General features: G+C 44.9%; 1 protein-coding gene across 2 annotated transcripts in view; it reads left to right on the plus strand.

The window, feature by feature from the left end:
- Window positions 1–23,966, plus strand: part of dhfr (dihydrofolate reductase) — a 35,092-nt gene extending 11,126 nt beyond the window's left edge. For both annotated transcript variants that reach the window (XM_078396563.1, XM_078396564.1), the window contains exons 4-6: window positions 6,116–6,242; window positions 15,639–15,754; window positions 21,323–23,966. In XM_078396563.1, coding sequence (XP_078252689.1) covers window positions 6,116–6,242; window positions 15,639–15,754; window positions 21,323–21,407 — 328 coding nt within the window. In that variant the 3' untranslated portion in view covers window positions 21,408–23,966. The remainder of the gene's footprint in view (window positions 1–6,115; window positions 6,243–15,638; window positions 15,755–21,322) is intronic.
- The last annotated feature ends 453 nt before the right edge of the window (window positions 23,967–24,419 follow it).

Below are 24,419 nucleotides of genomic sequence, written 5' to 3' on the forward strand. Positions count from 1 at the left end.
TTCTCTCCAGAGATGCTGCCTGACCTGCTGAGTTACTCCAGCATTTTGTGAATAAAAACCTTCGATTTGTACCAGTATCTGCAGTTATCTTCGCATAACACTATCCTACACACTCTAGGGACAATTTACAATTTTACCAAGCTAATTGACCTACAAACCTGTACGTCTTCAGAGTGGGAGGAAACCGGAGCTTCCATAGAAAACCCACGCAGGTCACGGGGAGAGCGTATAATCTCTGTACAGACAACACCCGTAGTCAGGTTTCAACCCAGGTCTCTGGCGCTGTAAGGCAGCAATTCTACTGCTGCGCCACCGTGCCGCACAAAAGTTCAAAAAGGATTAAAAGCTGAGTCAAGACAAAAAAAAAGTTTTGATTATTGGTGAGTTGAGTGCAGCAATGCCCAGGTTCTATTGCTTACTTAGAAACATAGAAAATAGGTGCAGTTGGAGGCCAATCGAGCCAGCAGCGCCATTCATTGTGATCATGGCTGATCGTCCACAATCAGTAACCCGTGCCTGCCTTCTCCCCATATCCCTTGATTCCACTAGCCCCTAGAGCTCTATCTAACTCGTTCATTGAGTGGATGCAATACTGTCTTTAAGCAAAGCAGCAACTAATCCTGATTGCAAACATGTCCCTGTCCACAGTGAGCAGTGGACTTGTGCTGTTTTCTGATCAAACACAGGGCGGCACGGTGGCGCAGCGGTAGAGTTGCTGCCTGACAGCGCCAGAGACACGGGTTCGATCCTGACTACAGGTGTTGTCTGTACCGAGTTTGTGCGTTCTCCCCGTGACCTATGTGGGTTTTCTCCAGGGTGCTCCGGCTTCCTCCCATACTCCAAAGATGTACAGGTTTGTAGGTTAATTGACTTGGTATAATTGTAAATTGTCCCTGGTGTATGTAGGACAGTGTTAATGTGCGGGGATCGCTGGTCGGCGTGGACTTGGTGGGCCATAGGGCCTGTTTCTGTGCTGCATCTCTAAACTAAACTGAATATGTGTCACAAACGTTTATGGAGCAGCCTTGAAGTAGAGGGTGGCTGCCCTTTGCTTTAATAAAGCGGAGCTTAAAAGCACCTCCAAAGCCGCTATAAGTGGAATAAAAGTAGATATTGTGTGTGTCTTTCAAGACTAGAAAGTGGCTTGGCTACTGAGAGCTCTTTTAAAATGTCATGTATTTAAAGTTTCCTCGGTGGCAGTAGGGAGCCACATTTGAAGTGATGAGTCTGTCTGCAGTAGCACCATAGCCTGTGGTGAGGCGTGGGAGAATTTTCCATCCGTGAAGCATCAGTAGTCGGAGCTCAAAGTGATTCAAACGTTTGATGTGAGACGTGTAGCGTGACAGGTTGCAGGCTGCAGGATTGCACACGCCTAATTCCTGCTAATTAAAAATTGATTACAAAGGGGAGACAATAGACAATAGGTGCAGGAGGAGGCCATTCAGCCCTTCGAGCCAGCACCGCCATTCAATGTGATCATGGCTGATCATTCTCAATCAGTACCCCGTTCCTGCCTTCTCCCCATACCCCCTGACTCCGCTATCCTTAAGAGCTCTATCCAGCTCTCTCATGAATGCATTCAGTGAATTGGCCTCCACTGCCTTCTAAGGCAGAGAATTCCACAGATTCACAACTCTGACTGAAAAAGGTTTTCCTCATCTCCGTTCTAAATTTGCCTACCCCTTATTCTTAAACTGTGGCCCCTGGTTCTGGAAAAGGTGAAGATAATCCTTCAACAGCTTTCTCCTCAAACACTTTTCCACCAGATATTTTCGGAACATTCAGGAGTCAGGGTGGGAAAAATCAAAATAAACCGTCAGTATGCTGACACTTAAAGTAAAGGTCTGAAGAAGGGTCTCTACTCGAAACGTCGCCGAATCATTTTCTCCAGAGATGCTGTCTGAATCGCTGAGGTACTCCAGCTATTTGTGTCTATCTTCTGTCCATAACCAAAAAAGATATAAATCTTCTCATGGACTTCACCATCACCTACCAGCATTTTGTCCAAGTAGACATCGTCCTGATTTGAAAGTACATCTAGCTGTACCTTAGAAACAGAAAATAGTTGCAGGAGGAGGCCATTTGGCCCTTTGAGCCAGCACTGCCATTCATTGTGATCATGGCTGATCATCTACAATCAGTAACCTGTGCCTGCCTTCTCCCCATATCCCTTGATTCCGCTAACACCCTAGAGCTCTATCTAACTCTCTTTTAAATTCATCTCTTGAGAAAAGAAATAGGTGACGTTTCAGGTCGAGATCCTTCTTCAGACTGAGAGTCAGGGGAACAGGGAACGAGGGATATAGACAGTACTTGGGAGAATTGATTGGAGGATATGCACACAAAAAAACAATAATCAAGGAAATGTGGGGCACACAATGGTCCTTTGTTAGCTGTGGGATAGGTGATAATGAGAAAACAGGAACTCAACAGGACGACAGTGAAACTAGTACGACAACTAGGGTGGGGGAGGGACGGAGAGAGATGGCATGCCGGGTTACTTGAAGCTAGAGAAATCAAAAGTCATACCATTGGGTTGTAAACTGCCCAAGTGAAATATGAGATCCTGTTTATCCAATTTACGTTTGGCCTCACTCTGACAATGGAGGAGGCCCAGGACATCAAGGTCAGTGTGGGAATGAGAAGGGGAGTTAAGGTGTTTGGCAGCTGGGAGATCATGTAGGCCGAGGCAGACTGAGCGAAGGTGAAGCGATCGCCCAGTGTGTGCTTGGTCCCAATGCTTAGCATTGCTTTGTGTGGTATCTCGTTTCAAAAGTAAGTATGTATTTATTTACTGGCAGTTCTCATCCAACCACATTGGGGACAAGATTGTCACCTTCAGGAGAGATTACGAACATACTCCTGCACTTTCAGCTGGAAATTGGGGATCTCAAGTGCAAAATCCAATTAAATAAAGGAATTGTTTAACTCTCTATCTAACTCTCTTTTAAATTTATCCAGTGAATTGGCCTCCACTGCCTTCTGTGGCAGAGAATCCCACAAATTCACAACTCTCTGGGTGAAAAAGTTTCTTCTCACCTCAGTTTTAAATGGCTTCCCCTTTATTCTTTTCGACTGTGTCCCCTGGTTGTTGTTTGATCTAAACTCTTGGAACTCCCTTGCCAAGAGCATTGTGGTGGTGCCTTCACCAGGAGAATTATGATAGTCCAAGCAGACAGACAGAACCTTTTTCCCCCCAGGATGAAAAAGTCAAATACTTGAGGCATAGTTTCAAGGTGAGTGAGGAAAAGTTTAAAGAAGACGAGCAGAGAGACTCTTACGTCAGAGGGGCGGAGAGTAAACTAGGACCAACATTTCTGGTCAATAATCATTCGTCAGAATGAGGAAAATGTGGAAATCAAACCAAGAAGCAAGAGAGTGGAGAGAACAAAGGTAGTATAAGAAAATAACTGCAGATTCTTGTACAAATCGAAGGTATTTATTCACAAAATGCTGGAGTAACTCAGCAGGTCAGGCAGCATCTCGGGAGAGAAGGAATGGGTGACGTTTTAGTATATAGATGTTGAGTACGTTTAGCTTTAGCATTGTCATGTGTACTGAGGTATCATCCCCGGGGGTGGTGGAAATGTAGACTTCGCTGCCTGGAGGTTGGTGGAGGCAGAGTCCCTCACAGTAGTCAATACGTATTAAGATAATAATAATGTATTTTATTTATATAGCGCTTTTCATATACTCAAAGACGCTTTACAGAGATAAAGACTTGAAGTGCCATAGCACAGATGGTTCTATTGTTAGAATATGGAGTCTATGTAAACGTACTTGATGGGAGGCCCATAACACAATGGGCTGAAGGGCCATTTTCTATGGTTTGTGAAGCTCTGAATATATGAGCTGAACTGACAAGAAAACTGGAAGGCACTGGCTCCTTTTATTCCATGTGACTTCCAATGGAAGTTGTACCCTTTGCATTTCAGATCCACCCTTGTTTACAGGGATTTGGTTTAGTTTAGATATAAACATAGCACAAAAAGTAAGGAAATTTGTGTTTGGTAGATTATTTCTTTGTTGTAACAATGCTTCTTGGCAATAAATCTTATACCGTTGGAAAGCCTGTTTATTTCCCTTTTAAATGGTGCCACATTTGTAAGGAACATGCATTTGTGGGATGAGCAGCAGAGCTGAGTATATGGGTTGCGCCCATGAAAAATTTGCCAAATCTTCTCTGCCAATGCCAAACAGCTTATTCTGCTGTTGCTATTGGCTCTTGTTTTGAGCTTCTGGTACCCCCAGGTGCTGACAATCAGGTGCCTGATTGGCACCTGATTGGCAGCATCTGTGAGCATGGGCCCTGCTACAGTGGTCAGTAGGTGTCTGCTCCAAGAATCGGCATGCCACGTTTGACTGATCTGGATAGGGCCCGTGCGATAGGGCAACTTCAAGCTGGTGTTCCGCAAAACCAAGTTGCGGCATTATTTGGAGTGAGCCCTAGTACCATCTCCAAAGTGAAGGCCAAGTTCCATATAATGGGGGATGTCAGAGACAGGCCGCGAAGTGGGCGTCCCAAGAAGACGACACCCGAAGAAGACCGTTTCCTCACCCTGTCAGCACTTAGGAACCGTAGGCTGTCTTCTACAGATTTGCAGTCAAGGTTTGCAGGACGATATGGCCGACGTCTCTACCCAGACAATTCGGAACAGACTGCACGCAGCCGATCTCCGGTCTCATAGGGCTGCCAGGAGGCCTGCCATGACTGTCCTTCACCGTCAGGCCCGTTTGCGCTGGTGTCGGCAACACGTGCACTGGAACCTGAACATGTGGAGGAACGTTATGTTCAGCGATGAGTCCAGATTCTGCCTACGGCAGTTGGATCATAGGGTCAAAGTGTGGAGAAGACGCGGAGAACGCTATGCTGATTGCTGCACCGATAGAGTAACATCTTTTGGTGGAGGCAGTGTGATGGTGTGGGGCGGCATCTCCCTCATTGGAAAAACGAGGCTTGTCATCATTGGAGGCAATCTCAATGCAGAGAGATATTGAGATGAGATTCTGCAACCAGTGGCAATCCCATATCTCCACAGTCTGGGACCGAACTCTATCCTCCAAGATGACAATGCTCGCCCCCACAGAGCAGGGTTTCTCAGAGACTACCTCCAGAATTTGGGAGTGGAGAGGATGGAATGGCCTGCCAGCAGTCCTGACCTCAACCCCATTGAACACTTGTGGGATCAGCTTGGGCGTGCTGTTCGTGCCAGAGTGACCAACACAACCACGTTGGCTGACTTGCGACAAATGCTGGTTGAAGAATGGGATGCCATCCCACAACAGTGTGTGACCAGGCTGGTGACCAGCATGAGGAGGAGGTGCCAGGCTGTTGTGGCTGTGTATGGTTCTTCCAAACGCTACTGAGGCTCCTGTTTATTAAATGAATAAATTGTTAAATTGCCAATATGTCTTGTTTCTTCAGACTTCAATCATCCAATCCACCAAACAACACCGAACGAGGGTCTTTGTTCAGACTGAGAGTCAGGGGAAAGGGAAACTAAAGAAAGAGATGAGATGGAGATATTGATTTCTCTAACTTCAAGTAACCCTTGCACCCCCTCTCCATCCCTCCCCTACCCTAGTTTTTGGACTAGTTTCACGTGAGTTTCGCTGTCTTCTAGTCTAGCCCACAGCTAACTCTCAGCTAAGCCCTTCTCTCCTAGCCCACAGCTAACAATGGCCCGTTTCCTTTATCATTGTTACTTATTTGTATATCTTTCATTCATTTGTTCTATATCCCTCTACATCACCCCCAGCCAATCATTTTCAGTCTGAAGAAGATAGGCACAAAATGCTGGAGTAACTCAGCGAGACAGGCAGCATCACTGGAGAAAAGGAGTGGGTGACGTTTCGGGTCAAGACCCTTCTTCAGACTGAATAATATTTCAGATTGAGTTAGCCTGTCCCGCTGAGTTACTCCAGCTTTATTGGGTCTACCTTTAGTTGAAACCAGCATCTGCAATTCCTTCCTACACAACCCAAAACTGACTGGAAAAGAGAGAATAAATACTGATCTTTTTGGTTTTTCAATTCCTTGTGTGTATGTTTATCATTTATCGTTGTAGTAGTGTGAAGTCTTCCAGGTGACGTTACTGTTTGTGTGTTGTCTCAGGGAAGTGCCAGAAGGTGCCCATTACCTGGCGCCTGACTTGGACTCTGCACTGGCTCTGTTGGATTCCTCAGATCTGCAAGACAAAGTGGACCTTGTGTGGATAATCGGCGGCTCTGCCCTCTATAAGGTGCGGTGCAAATTTCCGTTACCCTCCTCAGTTTAGTATTTACGGTCGAATGTTCCAGGAACTATACAGAATGCATTTCAACAATCTTTGTGTCCTGGGTGGCATGTGAGATATAACTTGTTACAGATTATTCTCTGATGCTATGTATGTTCTGGAGGTGGCTTGTTGCTGGACGTACATACAGGACTAAGAAGATGTGAATTTAGTCACACAGCAGAGAAATAGGCTCTTTGGCCCATCATGTCCATGTTGACCAAGGTGCCCCATCTCCGCTCGTCCCACCTGCTGCTCTTTTGTCCTTCACACTGAGAGTGTGAAGAAGGGTCCCGACCCGAAACCTCACCTAACCACGTTGAAGCAGTCTGACGAAGGGTCCCGACACAAAAGGTCCTCCAGAGATGCTGCCTGACCCGCTGAGTTACTCCAGCACTTTGTGTCCCTCTAAGCCTTTCCTATCCGTGTACTTGTCGGAATATCTTTTTAAATGTTTTTATAGCAGCTGCTAATTGCAGCAGGAGTCTGCCACTCAGCCCCTCAAGCCTGTCCTGCCCAAAGATAATAGAGCAGTGCAAGATAGACCACTTGACCCTAAAAACCGTAGTATGTCACGGCGCCATTTTAGTAGGCAGAAACTTGCAGAAACATTTTAAAAGAAAAATAACAAGAATCTGTGAATTGATAGATGAGATATATTCTGCATTTTAATGGTATCATCACACATACTGTTCTCCCAAAATACTGATTACACTGCGAGATGCATAACGGACGTCGGGTTTTGCCTACTAAAATGGCGGACGTTACGCTCCTTTGCGTACTACACTTCAGTATAGGCGATTTCAACGGAGTGATCCATCTTGTTCCTAGATTTAGATTTAGATTTAGAAATACAGCGCGGAAACAGGCCCACCGAGTCCGCGCCGCCCAGCGATCCTCGCACACTAACACAATCCTACACACACTAGGGATAATTTTTACATTTACCCAGTCAATTAACCTACAAACCTGTACGTCTTTGGAGTGTGGGAGGAAACTGTAGATCTCGGAGAAAACCCACGCAGGTCACGGGGAGAACGTACAAACTCCGTACAGACGGCGCCCGTAGTCAGGATCGAACCTGAGTCTCCGGCGCTGCATTCGCTGTAAGGCAGCAACTCTACCGCTGCGCCACCGTGCCGCAGTAACTTTAGCCCTGCGTCATCATGGCCGATCTGCAGGAGCATCATCTCCTCTGCCGTTTCACTTCCCTGTAGCTTTCAATCTATGGATTGTTTAAAGAGGTCGGCCATTCATTTGTGAATGCCTCTCGTTACCCAGTCTGCACAGCCCTTTGGGAAAGAGAATGACAGAGATTTTGCCAGGCACTGCAAGTTGTTCCTACGCACCTCACTTTTGTTTTCTTTAGTCAGTGGGTGGTGAATCTGTGGAACCCATTGCCCCAGAAGGCTGAGCTGTAATTTTCTATACTTTCAGGTCTTCTCTCAACTTCTGCCTTCTAGAGACAAACAATCTGAGTTTGTCCAATTCCTCATTATATCTAATAATCCCCCGATCTAGGCGGCTTTCTGGTATCCCTCTTTTGCACCCTTTCCAAAACCCCCGCATCCATCCACACCCTTCTGTCTTTAGTCAGAGGGTGGAGAATCTGTGGAATTTGCCACAGAAGGCCGTCAGTGGATATTTCTAAGGCAGAGATAGATAGATTTTTGATTAGTACAGGTGTCATGGGGAGAAGGCAGGAGAATGGGATTCGGAGGGAGAGATAGATCAGCCATGATTGAATGGCGGAGTCGACTTGATGGGCCTAATGGTCTAATTCTACCCCTATCACTTATGACCAGTAATGGGGCGACCAGAATTGCATGCAATACACCAAATGTGGCTCAACGAAAGCTTTATAGAGCTACATCCTGACTTCCTGTCTCTTATACCCTTTGCCTTGACCAAAGAAAGCGATCATACCATACACCTTCTTTGTCATTCTCTTTAATTGTGTTGCCACTTTCAGGGAGCTGTGGTCCAGGCCCACAAGATCCCTCTGCACATCAATGCTCTGAAAGGGCCTTGCCATCAACCATATACCTTACGGTTCTGCTAATTTCCCTGTCTTCTGCTAAAGGTAATAGCGGTGGATATGGAAATACCTGAAAAGATATCCACCTCCCCCCCCCCGCCTCAACACATTTTAGATTTAGATTTTTTTTTTAGATTTAGAGATACAGTGTAGAAACAGGCCCTTCGGCCCACCGGGTCCGCGCAGCCCAACGATCCCCGCACACTAACACTATCCTACACCCACTAGAGACAATTTTTTACATTTGCCCAGCCAATTAACCTACATACCTGTACGTCTTTGGAGTGTGGGAGGAAACCGAAGATCTCGGAGAAAACCCACGCAGGTCACGGGGGGAACGTACAAACTCCGTACAGACGGCGCCCGTAGTCAGGATCGAACCTGAGTCTCCGGCGCTGCATTCGCTGTAAGGCAGCAACTCTACCGCTGCGCCACCGTGCCACCCAATTTTCAGACCCAATATTGTGTGACCCTCTTCAGTGGTGTAGAGAAGAATCAGAATAGCCTTTATTCTCATCCAGAAAAACAAGTCTTTTGCACGAAATTCCGTTACCCACAGTCCAACAATAATAAGCGATAAAAATAAAGCAATAACACACACAATCACAAACCAACACAAAACAACAAAAAAACATCCATCACAGTGAGTCACCTCCTCACTGTGATGGAAGGCCAGAATGTATTTCTCTTCCCTGCCGTCTTCTCCCGCGGCCAGGCTGTTGAAATTGCCACGTCGGGGCTCCGGACATTGAAGCCCCCGCCGGGCAGAGAAAATCCCGCGGCCTATTTCAGGCCGCGCCGGACGGTGAAAGGTCCGCAGCGGGCCGCAATTCGGGGCGGGCGAAGACGCTGCTGCTGCCGGAGTTCCCGATGTCGGCCCCCACCCAGGGGCCTGCGAGCTTCCGACGTCCACGCGGCCGGAGCCTCCGAAGGTGAGTCGCAGCCGCACTCGCAGCGCCACCACAGCCTCCGAAGGCAGGTGGTGAGTACAGTCCGCGGGCTCTGCGAACCAGAGCCCAGGTGGTCCCAGCTGGAGGCCGCCAGCTCCAGGTGTTTGGCCGATGGTAGGCCGCAGCGGGAGCGGAGACACGACCCAGAAAAAAAGTCGCGTCTCCGTTCGGAAGAGACTCCGTAGGGAATTTTTAATAGTTCTCCGCCCCCCCCACCACACACATAGCACACAACCGCAAAAAACACTACATCACATCCAAACACTACAATTAAGACAAAAAACACGAAAGACAAACGGACTGCTGGCGAGCCGCAGCGCCGCCACTTCGATACGTTGGACCTTGACATCACTAAAGCTTGCGGCCTTGGCAACCAAACCTGACATTGCTGCACAATTGTGCGCTTCTCTTGTGAGCATATTTTCTACGCCATCGCATTTTGGCTGACAAGGTCCAGTCCATGACGTGGTTTTATTCGCCTATATAAAAACATTCATTGGAATTAACTCTTTAAAATGGCGTCTTTTTCAAGCTCTAGATTAGCTCTTAATTTAGAGATGCAGCGTGGAAAAACAAGCCCTTCGGCCCACCGAGACCGCACTGACCAGCGATCCCCCCCCGTGAACTAGTCCTGTCCCACGCACCAGGGGACAATTTACAGAAGCCAATCAACCTGCAAACCAGTGATGTTATCCCATAAAAGATCAGGCTGTTATCAACCAGCAAATCTACCGCTGTGCCACTGTGCTGCCCTTTTCACATACACAACAATTTTGTTTTAAATCCCTGCCTTGTATAGAAGGCTGTCAGCCAAATGTCTCCAAATGGTGATTTTTAAAGATAAAAGGATTGCATTTAATAATTTGTTCTGTCTATGATCTCTTTGTCAGCGTCTATGACAAGTTACTTTGATGTCCTCTATTGTGCCATCCGCCAACCAGCTCTCTAATTTAAGCAGTCTATTAGACTTGACTTACATTGTCTTAAAAGATCATTGCATCCATTCAAAACTTTGCTTTGATGAAGTTTAAAAATTATAATTTCAAAAGAAATGTGTAACTGTTAAATCTTTGTTAAAATTATTTGGATTGCAAACAGACATTGGCCAGTATTGCAGTGAAAACAATCCCATCTATCTGGTTTCCCTGGGTCTTGGGGTAACTAATAGCAATTTTTACATTAATGTCGAGGCAAGAGCTTTGATTAAGCACAAGCTTTATTGGAAGCTGTGCATGGAAAGCTTTAATTCGGTATTTTCATCACCAGTTTATAAAATATTCAATAATATGTTATTATACCGCTGCAGCAAATCATTTTTATTTAAATTGTCTGCAATAAGGTCATGGAATAAACATAATTATCCTTGAAGTCTGCTTTTATCTGTAGTTGCGTGACATTCAGCAGCACTCTGGAGATGGTCTCCTTTTAATCAAACAAAGAATGAAAGAACTCTTGAGAAAAGATGAATTCAGATACTGCAGCTTTGATTGTAAGGGACAGCTTGTAAAGCACTACTTTAACACGGCAATTACTTCAGCTCGTACCAGAGCAGAATGCTCCAAAGCCTGTTAACTACTTCACAGCCTTGACTGCAGTTTATTTCAAACATGGGGTATGGATGGGACAGGTTTGGTGGGAAAGGGCCAAACGCGGGCAGGTGGGACTAGTGTAGCTGGGACATGTTGGCCGGTGTGGGCAAGTTGGGCCGAAGGGCCTGTTTCCACACTATCACTCTATGACTTCTTTCAGCTCATCTCAACTCATCTCTATTTACAGAGCAAAGATCCCAGTAGTTTAGATGTTGATGGCAGAACAGTTTCAGTTATTGGCCTGCTATTCGGAGCAGTGATTCAGAGATTGAAGTTTCAATCCTATTGCCAAATCTGAGCACTTTAAATTCAAAACAGCCCAAACAACCTCTGTCCCACGGGGAGAACGTACAAACTCCGTAGAGAGAGCACCCGTAGTCAGGATTGAACCCAGGTCACAGGCGCTGCAAGCACTGTAAGGCAGCAACTCTACTGCTGCGCCACCGTGCTGCCCCAAAAGACCCCCCCATACTCTTTACCCTGTGTACCTGATGTAAACAAAAACTTTCATTTCCCCCTAGTGGGTATGGCAATGAACTCATCTAAATCTGATCTGCTATAATATCTCTGTGGGTGTCATGCCTTTTTTTGATGGCACTATCAAGTAGCACCCGGGAATGGTTCTCGGTTTGAGAAATGATGCTATTTAGAATCCTTGTCTGTCATTTAAGACACTTTAAGTGGGAAACGGAGATTATGTAGAGAATGGAATGACATGATGTGTCAAACTGTCGAAAATAACTTGTTCTCTACTAAAGAAAGGCACAAAAAGCTGGAGTAACTCAGGCAACATCTCTGGAGAGAAGGAATAGGTGACATTTCGGGTCGAGACCCATCTCCTTTACTATATTGATCTGAACAAGCCTGGCTAGGATGATTGTCTTGGAGATGAGAACTCAACATTGGCCTCTGCAGCAGCTCTCATTCTCCCAACTGTGTAGGGATGCTCAGTGTCATAAATTGCCTAATGGGCGTTTCAATTGACAATAGTGACAAACTGGAGGGGAAAAAATGACTTGCCACAACAACAAAATATCTACTTGGAATGTAGGTAACTTTTTTCCTTAAGTAATTTTTTTTTTAATGTAAATTGCCCTGACGACTCGGATGTGTCTGGGAATTGAACATAACTTGTTTGAAAGCTGTATAAATCTGAATTTGTGAACTGTTTAACCTTTCGAATTAGAAAGCACCTACTTTCTATGTTTCTAAAGCAGGGAGAGCAAGGCCACAAAAGGTCACTGTTTTCTGAAAATTGTAAACACCAGGAACAAAATGAAATATGCATCAGAAATATGCATCAGGTTAATTGGCTGGGTAAATGTTAAAAAAAATGTCCCTAGTGGGTGTAGGATAGTGTTACTGGGCGGCACGGACTTGGAGGGCCGAAAAGGCCTGTTTCCGGCTGTATATATATGATATGATATGATATGATATGAAAGCAATTGCCTCCAAGGGTGTTAATATTAAAGACTTCACCACTTCTTATCCCCTTTCAAGGGTGTTCAGAGGGGGAAAAAAATGCTGTGTCCTTTCAAAGCCAGCGAAACCAACTGCTGTGGCAAGCTGAATCACTTGGGCATAGCTTTGCTGCGATACATTTCTAGCAGATGGAGAGAGCTTCGGCCTATGTGATATCCCGGTTGCCAAACACTTTAACTCCCCTCCCCATTCCCATACTGACCTTTCTGTTCTGGGCCTCCTCTACTGTCAAAGTGAGGCCAAATGCTAATTAGATTTAGATTTAGATTTAGAGATACAGCGCGGAAACAGGCCCTTCGGCCCACCGAGTCCGCACCGCCCAGCGATCCCCGCACATTAACACTATCCTACACACACTAGGGACAATGTTTACATTTACCCAGTCAATTAACCTACATACCTGTACGTCTTTGGAGTGTGGGAGGAAACCGAAGATCTCGGAGAAACCCCACGCAGGTCACGGGGAGAACGTACAAACACCGTACAGACGGAGCCCGTAGTCAGGATCGAACCTGAGTCTCCGGCGCTGCATTCGCTGTAAGGCAGCAACTCTACCGCTGCGCCACCGTGCCGCCGTGAGGAAACATTAGAAATTAGAGGAAACATTAGAAACATTGAAAATAGGTGCAGGAGTAGGCCATTCAGCCCTTCAAGCCAGCACCGCCATTCAATATGATCATGGCTGATAATCCAGAATCAGTAGCCCGTTCCTGCTTTCTCCCCAGATCTCTTGATTCCGCTAGCCCATAGAGCTCTATCTAGCTCTCTCTTGAATACATCCAGTGAATTAGCCTCCACTGCCTTCCACAAATTCACAACTCTCTGGGTGAAAATGTTTTTCCTCATCTCAGTCCTAAATGGCCGACTCCTTATTCTTAAACTGTGACCTCTGGTTCTGGACTCCCCCAACATCGTGAACATTTATCCTGCATCTAGCCAGTCCAAACCATTAATAATTTTATATGCTTCTATAAGATCCCCTCTCGTCCTTCTAAATTCCAGTGAATATAAGTTCAGTCGATCCATTCTTTCATCATAAGCCCAGTCGATCTATTCTTTCATCTCATATTTTGTTTGGGCAGCTTACAAACCAGCGGGGATGAATATTGATTTCTCTAACTTCAAATAGCCCTTGTATTCCCCTCTCTCTCTGTCCGTTCCCCACCCTAATCATTGTACTAATTTCACTGTCGTCCTGGTGAGTTTCATTGTCTGTAACCCACTATCACCTTGCCCACAGCCAACAATCAATTCCTTGATCGTTGTTACTTCTTTGCATGTCTTTCATGCATTTGTTCGCGATCTCTCTACATCACCCTCTATATCCGTCATTTCTCTTTCCCCTGACTCTTAGTCTGAAGGGTCTCGACCCGAATCGTTACCCATTCCTTCTCTCCAGAGATGCTGCCTGACCCTCTGAGTTACTCCAGCATTTTGTGTCTATTTTTGGTCGATGGATTTGGTTTTTACAGTGTACTGTTTGCATGAGATTGTGGAAATTAAAACTTTGATCATTTGTTTGAACAAAATTCCTCCTTGTTGAATGTGTAATTGAAAAGCCATTTATTGAAAGTTGGTTGACCATTTCATGTAAGCTTGCCACAATTGGTCGGGGTATTGAGGATAAGAGTCAGGAAGTCATGTTGCAGCTTTATAGGACTTTGGTTGGGCTGCATTTGGTGTATTGTATGCAGTTCTGGTAGCCCCATTACAGGAAGCATGAGGAGGCATTGGAGAGGGTGCACAACTTTACCACAATGCTGCCTGGTTTAGAGTGTATTAGCTATTAGGCGAGGTTGTACAGACTTGGATGGTTTTCCCTGTATCTATCTTCGATTCTAAACCAGCATCTGCGGTTCCTTGGTAGACACAAAATGCTGGAGTAACTCAGCGGGTCAGGCAGCATCTCTGGGGAGAAGAAATTGTGACGTTTCGGGTCGAGACCCTTCTTCAGAACTCGGGGTTCAAATGTTCTTTTAAACCTTAGCCTCTAATTCTAGCCTTAGAGGGAGTACAGAGAAGGTTCACCAGACTGTTCACCAGATCATTCATCAGCCATGATCACATTGAATGGCGGTGCTGGCTCGAAGGGCCGAATGACCTACTCCTGCACTTATTGTCTATTGATCCCTGGGATGGCAGGACTTTCATATGAAGAAAGACTGGATAGACTAGGCTTATAAGCGCTGGAATTTAGAAGACTGAGGGGGGATCTTATAGAAACATGTATAATTCTTAAGGGGTTGGAGAGGCTAGATGCGGGAAGATGGTTCCCGATGTTGGGGAAGTCCAGAACCAGGGGTCACAGCTTAAGGATAAGGGGGAAGTCTTTTAGGACCGAGATGAGAAAACATTTCTTCACACAGAGAGTGGTGAGTCTGTGGAATTCTCTGCCACAGAAGGTAGTTGAGGCCAGTTCATTGGCTATATTTAAGAGGGAGTTAGATGTGGCCCTTGTGGCTAAAGGGATCAGGGGGTATGGAGAGAAGGCAGGTACAGGTTACTGAGCTGGATGATCAGCCATGATCATATTGAATGGTGGTGCAGGCTCGAAGGGCCGAATGGCCTACTCCTGCACCTATTTTCTATGTTTCTATGTAAACAATCTGCAGTTCCTTCCTACACGTGGTTTGTCACTTGTTCTGAACCTCCCATAACCCGTTGAATTAACAATGTACGCCATGTGGCTGCAAAAGGTCGTAAAACCAATGAATACAAATTCCCATTTGTCTTCTGCAGACATTACCGTAACCGTTTTGTGGAATGCTTGAGACTTTCAACAGATAGGACATGGAAGTCAACAATTAAAGAAGAGCAAAACTCACAAAAACTCTGAGCAATTTTGGGCACCGCATCTGAGGAAGGATGTGCAGTTTAGAAGAATGAGGGGGGACCTCATTGAAATGTACTGAATAGTGAAAGGCTTGGATAGAGTGGATGTGGAGAGGATGTTTCCACTAGTGGGAGAATCTAGGACTAGACGTCAGAGCCTCAGAATTAAAGGACGTTTTTTTAGGAAGGAGATGCGGCAAAATTTATTTTATCAAAGGGTGGTGAATCTGTGGAATTCTTTGCCACAGAAAGCTATGGAGGCCAAGTCAGTGGATATTTTTAAGGCAGAGATAGATAGATTCTTGATTGGTTTGGGTGTCAGTGGTTATGGGGTTAGGAGGAAAAGATAGATCAGCCATGATTGAATGGCGGAGTAGACTTGATGGGCCGAATGGCCTAATTCTACTCCTATCACTTATGATCTTATTAAAACTCCTAACCATGCTCGTATTAACATTTTTTGTTTTCCCAGGAGGCCTTGGAAAGTCCGGCTTCACATCATTTATTTGTGACTCGTATTCTTCAAGACTTTGACAGTGATACCTTCATACCTGAGATAAACATGAATACGTTCAAACTGCTTCCTGAGTAAGTAATTCAGTTGCAATACTCAGTCAAAAGAGAAAGTCTCTTTATGAAATTCCAACCAGAGAAAGATTCCTACATGTGATAGTCTAGTTCCAAAGAATTATTATTGTCTCCAGGATCATAATTGCTTCTAGATTCATCTTGACCAATTTTTGATTATGGATTTGCTTCTTCGTGAATTTACAGTGCCCTCCATAATGTTTGGGGCAAAGACCCATCATTTACCTATTTGCCTCTGTACTCCACAATTTGAGTTTTGTAATAGAAAAATATCACATGTGGTTAAAGTGCACATTGTCAAATGCCATTTTTATACATTTTGGTTCCACCATGTAGAAATTACAGCGGTGTTTATACATAGTCTCCCCATTTCAGGGCACCATAATGTTTGGGACACATGGCTTCACAGGTGTTTGTAATTGCTCAGGTGCGTAATAATTGCCTCCTTAATGCAGGTATAAGAGAGCTCTCAGCACCAGTCTTTCATCCAGTCTTTCCATCACCTTTGGAAAATTTTATTGCTGTTTATCAACATGAGGACCAAAGTTGTGCCGATGAAAGTCAAAGAAGCCATTATGAGACTGAGAAACAAGAATAAAACTGTTAGAGACATCGGCAAAACCTTAGGCTTACCAAAATAAACTGTTTGGAACATCATTAAGAAGAAAGAGAGCACTGGTGAGCTTACTAATCGCAAAGGGACTGGCAGGCCAAGGAAGGCCTCCAGGTCCCCCAGCTGTGATAGGTGCTTCACAGCTGGGATATATTAATAAGGACTACTTAATATTTGGCTAGTTTAGTTTAATCTATTGTCACGTGTACCAAAGTACAGTGAGAAGCTTTTGTTGCGTGCTATCCGATCAGATAGGATAGGGGTATGGGTCAAACGCAGGCAGGTGGAACTAGTGTAGATGGGACATGTTGGTCGGTGTTGGAAAGTTGGGCTGTTTCCAAGCTGTAGGACTCTATGACTCCATGAGATAGCGCGGGCTATCAAGCTGCAACTTTCTCCTTGTAAAAGTAGAAGACATTTAGTGTGCAAGAGTTTCATGGGTTATGGGGAGGGAAGGCAGGAGAATTGGGCAAAGAGGGAAAGATTGATCAGCCATGTTTGAATGGTGGGGTAGCACTGATGGGCTGAATGGCCTAACTCGACTCCTACAACTTATGAACATCCTATCTCATGTGAAGTATCATTCATCTTTCAACCTTACAACATCACTGGCTGTTCTCTGCTCTTGTGCTGTTCTGGAGATCATTGTGCTCTTCCTTTGTTGCTCTATAGAGCACATGCTGGGTTAAATGCAATATCTGCTGTACTGCTTGGAGATTGTTTCCCCATCAGGTGAAATACAGTATGTGTTATATAGTTGTACATTCCACTATATTTTTGCTAATAACTAGGAGATGTTGAATTTAACAATGTTGTTTGAAAGGGGACAGAAGTGTTGTAATTAAAGATAATGATATCCAGTAGCGAACTGCTGCTTTTCAGTTTATTCAGAATTTTGCATATAATTAGATATTCTGCTTATGATTAGCATTTGGTAATAAGCATAGCATTATTGCTATTCAAAAAAAACCTTAGTACCCTTCTGTTCAAAGACCACATAAAACAAAATCAAGGCCTGATTACCATTCATTTCCGAAGCAAATATCTCGATAATTATTATACTGCTTTCTCCTGCAATTTCATGTTCATAAGTTGTAGGAGCAGAATTGGGCCATTCGACCCATTAAGTCTACTCCGCCATTCAATCATGGGCTGATCTATCTTTCCCTCTCAACTCCATTCTCCTGCCTTCTCCCCATAACCCCTGACTCGCCCGTACTAATCAAGAATGTACAGATGTACAAGATGTTGGTGAGGTCACATTTGAACTATTGTGCTCAGTTTTGGTCACCCTGCTACAGAAAAGATGTTAAGCTGGCAAGAGTGCAGAGAAGAGTTACAAGGATGTTCCCTTGAATGCCGGGCCTAAACTAGAGGGAGAGGTGTGCAGGCTAGGACTTTATTCCTTGGAGCGCAGGAGGATGAGGAGTGATCCTATAGAGGCGTCTCAGATCATGAGGGGAATAGATGGAGTAGATGCACAGTCTTTTACCCAGAATAGGGGTACCAGGAATCAGACCTCATAGGCTTAAGGTGAGAGGGAAAAGTTTTAATAGGTACCTGAGGGGCAACTTTTTCACACAGAGGGTAATGGGTATATGGACCGAGGTAGTTGAAGCAGGTACAAAACAACATTTAGAAGACATTTGGACAGGTATATGGAGAGGAAAGATTGAGAAGGATTGGGGCCAAAAGCGGGCAGGTGGACTAGTGTAGATGGGGTATCTTGGTAGGTCAGTGAACACAATGTAATTTAATTCTGAGACATTTTACCGGAAACATTTGACTTAAAATAGTGAGCAACAATCAATTATTGGTTTCAATTACCTCATGTTAAGGGCCATATAAATGCTGGCAAAATTAGTATTATGCAGGCTTGGAAGTTCTATGAAAGTTCCACTGGTTTCCTACCAAAACCTACATAACATACATAATAGAAAAAGTTGTTTTGTCTCCAGACTGATGGTAAAAATAATCATTATAATTTAGTTTTTAGTTTAGTGATTCCGCGCAGAAACGGCATTCGGCCCACCGAGTTCGTGACGACCCTCGATCCTTGTACATTAGCACGACGCTTCACCCTAGGGACAATTTACATTTATGCCAAGCCAATTAGCCGACAAACCTGTACGTCTTTGGAGTGTTGGGAGGAAACGGGAGAATCTGGGGAAACCCCACGCAGGTCACGGGGAGAACGTGTAAACTCCGTACAGACAGTATCCGTAGTCAGGATTGAACCCAGGTCTCTGGCGATGCAAGGCAGCAACTGGACCACTGCACCACCGTGCCGCCATAGGTAGTGATGAGTGACTTTGGGGGAATAGGTAAGTCGTTAATGGAAGAAGCATGTAACCCACTTGCACTTTGAACTAATGGGTCACACCTTCAAATACTATTCTGAGATAAGTACTTTCCTTTCAACAGTTCGTCTGAAGATCTAGCTTTATACTTAATTATCACTTAATGTACTGGTAGATGCAATTTTGACCTCCTCACAAATGATCTTCTGTATCGCAGGTCTTATCATACAGCTGCGTGTAAATTGAGTGTAAAACTGAAAATGAATTACGGCACAATGAGAAAATACAAACACATTTTATGTGTGAAGATGAATTGTTCTCTGAAGCCCTGCGATAAACTAGTAAATACAGTAATTCCGAGTTTAATTGAAAGCTGCTGCAGAAATCATAAGAGGATAGTGTCCACATGGTAGCTTCAACCTGTAAAGGTCTATCCTGTTTAACAAAAAAGTGTAGCGTTGGAGAATTCAGTGCCAGCATCAATCACTTATCATGGACACGTAACCATATTTGTTGCTCGAAGGATAGACACAAAGTGCTGGAGTAGCTCAGCGGGTCAGGCAGCATCTCTGGAGAAAACGAATAGGTGACGTTGCGGGTCGGAACCCTCCTTCAGTCTGACTCAAAACGTCACCCATTCTTTTTCTCCAGAGGTATTGCCCAACCCGCTGAGTAACCCCAGCATTTTGTGTCCATCTGTGGTATAAACCAGCATCTGCAGTTCCTTCCTACACACTTGTTGTTCGGGGTCTCGGTTTTCGAGAGGTTGCAGGGTGACTTGGACAGGTTGTGTGAGTGGGCGGATGCGTGGCAGATGCAGTTTAATGTGGATAAGTGTGAGGTTATCCACTTTGGTGGTAAGAATAGGAAGGCAGATTATTATCTGAATGGTGTCAAGTTAGGAAAAGGGGACGAACAATGAGATCTGGGTGTCCTAGTGCATCGGTCACTGAAAGGAAGCATGCAGATACAGCAGGCAGTGAAGAAAGCCAATGGAATGTTGGCCTTTGTAACAAGAGGAGTTGAGTATAGGAGCAAAGAGGTCCTTCTGCAGTTGTACAGGGCCCTAGTGAGGCCGCACCTGGAGTACTCTGTACAGTTTTGGTCTCCAAATTTGAGGAAGGATATTCTTGCCATTGAGGGAGTGCAGCGTAGGTTCACTAGGTTAATTCCCGGAATGGTGGGGCTGTCGTATGTTGAAAGACTGGAGCAACTGGGCTTGTATAGAAGGATGAGAAGGGATTTTATTGAAACATATAAGATTATTAAGTCGTTGGACACGTTAGAGGCAGGAAGCATGTTCCCAATGTTGGGGGGGTCCAGAACCAGGGGCCACAGTTTAAGAATAAGGGGCAGGCCATTTAGAACGGAGATGAGGAAAAACCTTTTCAGTCAGAGAGTTGTGAATCTGTGGAATTCTCTGCCTCAGAAGGCAATGGAGACCAATTCTCTGAATGCATTCAAGAGAGAGCCTAGATAGAGCTCTTAAGAATAGCGGAGTCAGGGGGTATGGGGAGAAGGCAGGAACGGGGTACTGATTGAGAATGATCAGCCATGATCACATTGAATGGTGGTGCTGGCTCGAAGAGCCGAATGGCCTACTCCTGCACCTATTGTCTATTGTTATGGAGAGAAAGCAGGAGAATGGGGTTAAGGAGGGAGAGATAGATCAGCCATGATTGAATGGCATAGACGATGGGCCGAATGGTCTAATTCTACTCCTATCACATATGACCTTATAAACTGCAGTTTTGCCAGTAAACTCAGGGAAAATAATGGGTATGCCATTGAATACTTTTACTTTCTTCCCTTTTAATACTTTACTGCAATGGGTTATCGAGAGCATTAATTGTTTGACATTAATTAAAATGTATGAAAATATGTTTTTAATATTGTGAATGGTATGTTAATATGGCAACATTGGAGGTGAAGTGGGCGCCTTTTGTTCCCGAACCTTGATGTACTTTGCTTTTAAACTCAACATAACTTAATTTCAACAGTACTTCACCAGGTTCGGATAATATTTTAGATGAACTTCCTTTGTTGTGAAATTTAAAGTGTCTGGTAAAAGTTAAGCCCCACCTCATTGATGAATGAAGCATTTAGGTGAGCAGAGAAGGGCAATACTTTTAATTCTGAGTTGAGTTTAGTTTATCATCACATGTACTGAGGTACAGTGAAAAGCTTTTGTTGCATGCTAACCAGTCAGCGGAAAGACAACACATGATTACAATTGAGCCATTCACAGTGTACAGACACATGATAAAGGGAATAACGCGAATAACGTTTAGTGCAGGATAAAACCAGTAAAGTCCGACCAAAGATAGTCTGAGGGTCTACAATGAGGTCGTTTGTAGTTCAGGACTGCTCTACAGTTGTTGATAGGATGATTCGGTTGCCTGATAACAGCCGGGAACAAACTGTCCCTGACTCTGGAGGTGTGCATTTCACGCTTCTATACCTTTTGGCCGACCGACGAACAGGGAATGGCTAGGGTGCAACTCGTCCTTGATTATTCCGCTGGCCTTGCCGAGGCAGCGTGAGGTATAAATGGAGTCAATGGAAGGGACGTTGGTTTGTGTGATGCATTCAAAATGTTATAAAATGGTGATAACTTCGCAGAATCGAGTTAAGATGCCTTGTGCCTTTCCACAGGTTCCCTGATATTCCTGCAGACATTCAAGAAGAGAATGGGATCCGTTTTAAGTTTGAGGTGTATGAAAGAATATCCCCCGTTTAATGGAAAAGAAATCCATTTAGATGCACAGGTGGATTTTTGGCATGTCTGAAACAGCTGAAGATCTAATTACATGTAATCTCAAAAATGTTTATAAAAAGAATGAAATTGGTGTAAGAATCTCTACGAATCGCAGCGTTGCTTTGAAGTCCTCTTTAGATTTCCTCCTCCATTCCCAACTTGCGCTGTTGCAGTTGGCCAGAGTTGCAACAGTACATGCCTCATGGATTTTATGGGCACGTCAGAGGCGGAGTATTTTGTAGGAACAGATCATCTCGTCGTTGAGTCTGTGTGGAGCTCAGACTGGGGTCGTGATGGGATTATTTCCCTGTGCCTGCGTAATCACCCACAACACAAACTCGCCAGCATCCAGGGTAAAACAACCCGCTCGCCTGACACACTCTCCTCCAACAGTCTGAAGAAGGGTCTCGACCCGAAACGTCACCCATTCCTTCTCTCCAGAGATGCTGCCCGACCTGCTGAGTTACTCCAGCATTTTGTGAATAAATACCTTCGCTTTGTACCAGCATCTGCAGTTATTTTCTTACACTCTCCTCCAAAGTTGCCACCACCAGTGATCAACAATTGCACTCAGTGACACACCGTATGGCATGGTGGGGTAGCGTTAGAGTTGCTGCCTTGCAGCGCCAGAGACCCCAGTTCGATCCTGACTACAGGTACAGTCTGTACAGAGTTTGTACGTTCTCCTTATGACCACATTGGTTACCCCGGATGCTCCGGTTTCCTTCCTCACTCCAAAGACATACAGTTTTGTAGGTTACTTAGCCCCTGCAAAGATTGTAAATTGTCCCTAGCGTGTAGGATAGTGTTGGTGTACGGGGTGATCGCTGGTCAGTACGGACTCTGTGGGCCGAAGGGCCTGTTTCAGCTCTGTATCTCTAAACTAAACACACTCGGGACAATTTTACATTTATACCAAGCCAATTAACCTACAAACCTGCACATCTTTGGAGTGTGGGAGGAAACTGATCTCGGAGAAAATCCATGCAGTCACGGGGAGAATGTACAAACTCCGTGCAGACAGCACCTGTAGTCGGGATCGAACCCGGGCCTCCGGCGCTGTAAAGGGCCCTGTCCCACTTATGTAATTTTTTTTGGCGGCTGCCGGCGACTGTCAAAGTCGTAGCAGATCGCCGAACTTTTCTTTTACCCGACGACAATGACCACGACAATGCCGAGTCAGGTCGAGATTACAGCACCTTCTGAAACATCACGAAAATTCCCACGCTGTCAATGCTTCTCCGGCGTCCTAATTTTCGCTGAAATCACTGACAAGTCGGTAAGTACTTGAGGGTTTTGAACTATAACACCTTGTATGGGTTACTTAAAAACCAAGCTTCACTGTAACAAGGAATAAACCGGATTTATGTCCAGTTTACTAATAGCTGTATTAAAAAAAATTTTTTTTAAAGTGGTTCAGTGAAAAGTGTGTGGGCATTCTTTGAAAATGTAGGGGAGATGCATATCTGGTTTCTGGGTTGAATATCTGGGTTGGGAGCCCACTTTAAATGTAATGGCTGATGGCCATAAACATCGCGAAAATTCCCACGCTTACCTGACCGTCAAACTGTCGTCTCCAATCTACCTGTCAAATGTCCTGACGGTAAATAAATTTGTTAAACACAAGCATTTTATGGTATTTTGAAATGACTTTACTTATTTTAATATTATGTGCTTCTAAATGCTTCTTAAGAGAACCTATCAAACCTGGGGACAGCGCGCGACAGCGACCACAATAAGCTACGATACCTGACGACAAGCCAGCTGTCGCCGAGAAATTTCAAACCGTTTGATTTCTCAGCGACGCGCCGAGATCCAATACGATCTTTGGAAGACTCCTCGCGATCATGCCCGCGACACCCCGGCGAACTGTCGGCGACAGCCTAGTCGCCGGCAGTCGCCTTAAAATCGCCTAAGTGGGACAGGCCCTTAAGGCAGCAACTCTACCGCTGCACCACCATGCCCACCAAGAGTTGATTCTCCTGACTTTATTTCCTTCCAAATGAGTGCATCTGAATTGATAATTGGTAATGAATGGGTCACCTTGGTCAGAGAATTGGCACAAGCTATTTTCAGATGCAGCTGCACACGGGGAGAGAGAGAGAGTGTGACAATGTAAGTGTACCCTCGAAGATCAGTGATTAACAGCAAATGCCTACAAAACATCTCACTGTGGTTAGACACAAAATGCTGTGACTCAGCGGGACAGGCAGCATCTGTGGAGAGAAGGAATGGGTGACGTTTCGGGTCGAGACCCTTCTTCAGACTGGTGTCAGGGGAGTGTGCCCTTATCCTACACTTCTCACTGTGGGTTCCATTTGTAAAGTGACCCTTATTATTGATCTTTGTTTCATTCGTCATCTTGTGGCATCATTTAAGGATGCAAGGTGGGAAAGAGTTAAAGCTTAGTTCTGTTAAACCTGCTGCGTTTTTGAGCGGTGACGTTAACTTTGTTATTCCTGAATTCTTTGAAATGTCAACATTAAATCCTTGCGATTTTATTTTTTCTCTCTCTCTGTTCAGCGAATTAAACATTGACTTAAGGCAATAAGTAATGGTGTTTTTATTTATAAAAATAGAAACATAGAAAATAGGTGTAGGAGTAGGCCATTCGGCCCTTCGAGCCTGCACCGCCATTCAATATGATCATGGCTGATCATCCAACTCAGTATCCCGTACCTGCCTTCTCTCCATACCCCCTGATCCCTTTAGCCACAAGGGCCACATCTAACTCCCCCTTAAATATAGCCAATGAACTGGCCTCAACTACCTTCTGTGGCAGAGAATTCCACAGATTCACCACTCTCTGTGTGGAAAAAAAACGTTCTCATCCTGTGACCCCTACGTTCTTCCCCCTTATCCTGTGACCCCTAGTTCTGGACTTCCCCAACATCGGGAACAATCTTCCTGCATCTAGCCTGTCCAACCCCTTAAGAATCTTGTAAGTTTCTATAAGATCCCTCCTCAATCTTCTAAATTCCAGCGAGTACAAGC

The sequence above is a fragment of the Rhinoraja longicauda genome, chromosome 3 (genome assembly GCF_053455715.1).
Source record: "Rhinoraja longicauda isolate Sanriku21f chromosome 3, sRhiLon1.1, whole genome shotgun sequence".
Classification (NCBI taxonomy): domain Eukaryota; kingdom Metazoa; phylum Chordata; class Chondrichthyes; order Rajiformes; family Arhynchobatidae; genus Rhinoraja; species Rhinoraja longicauda.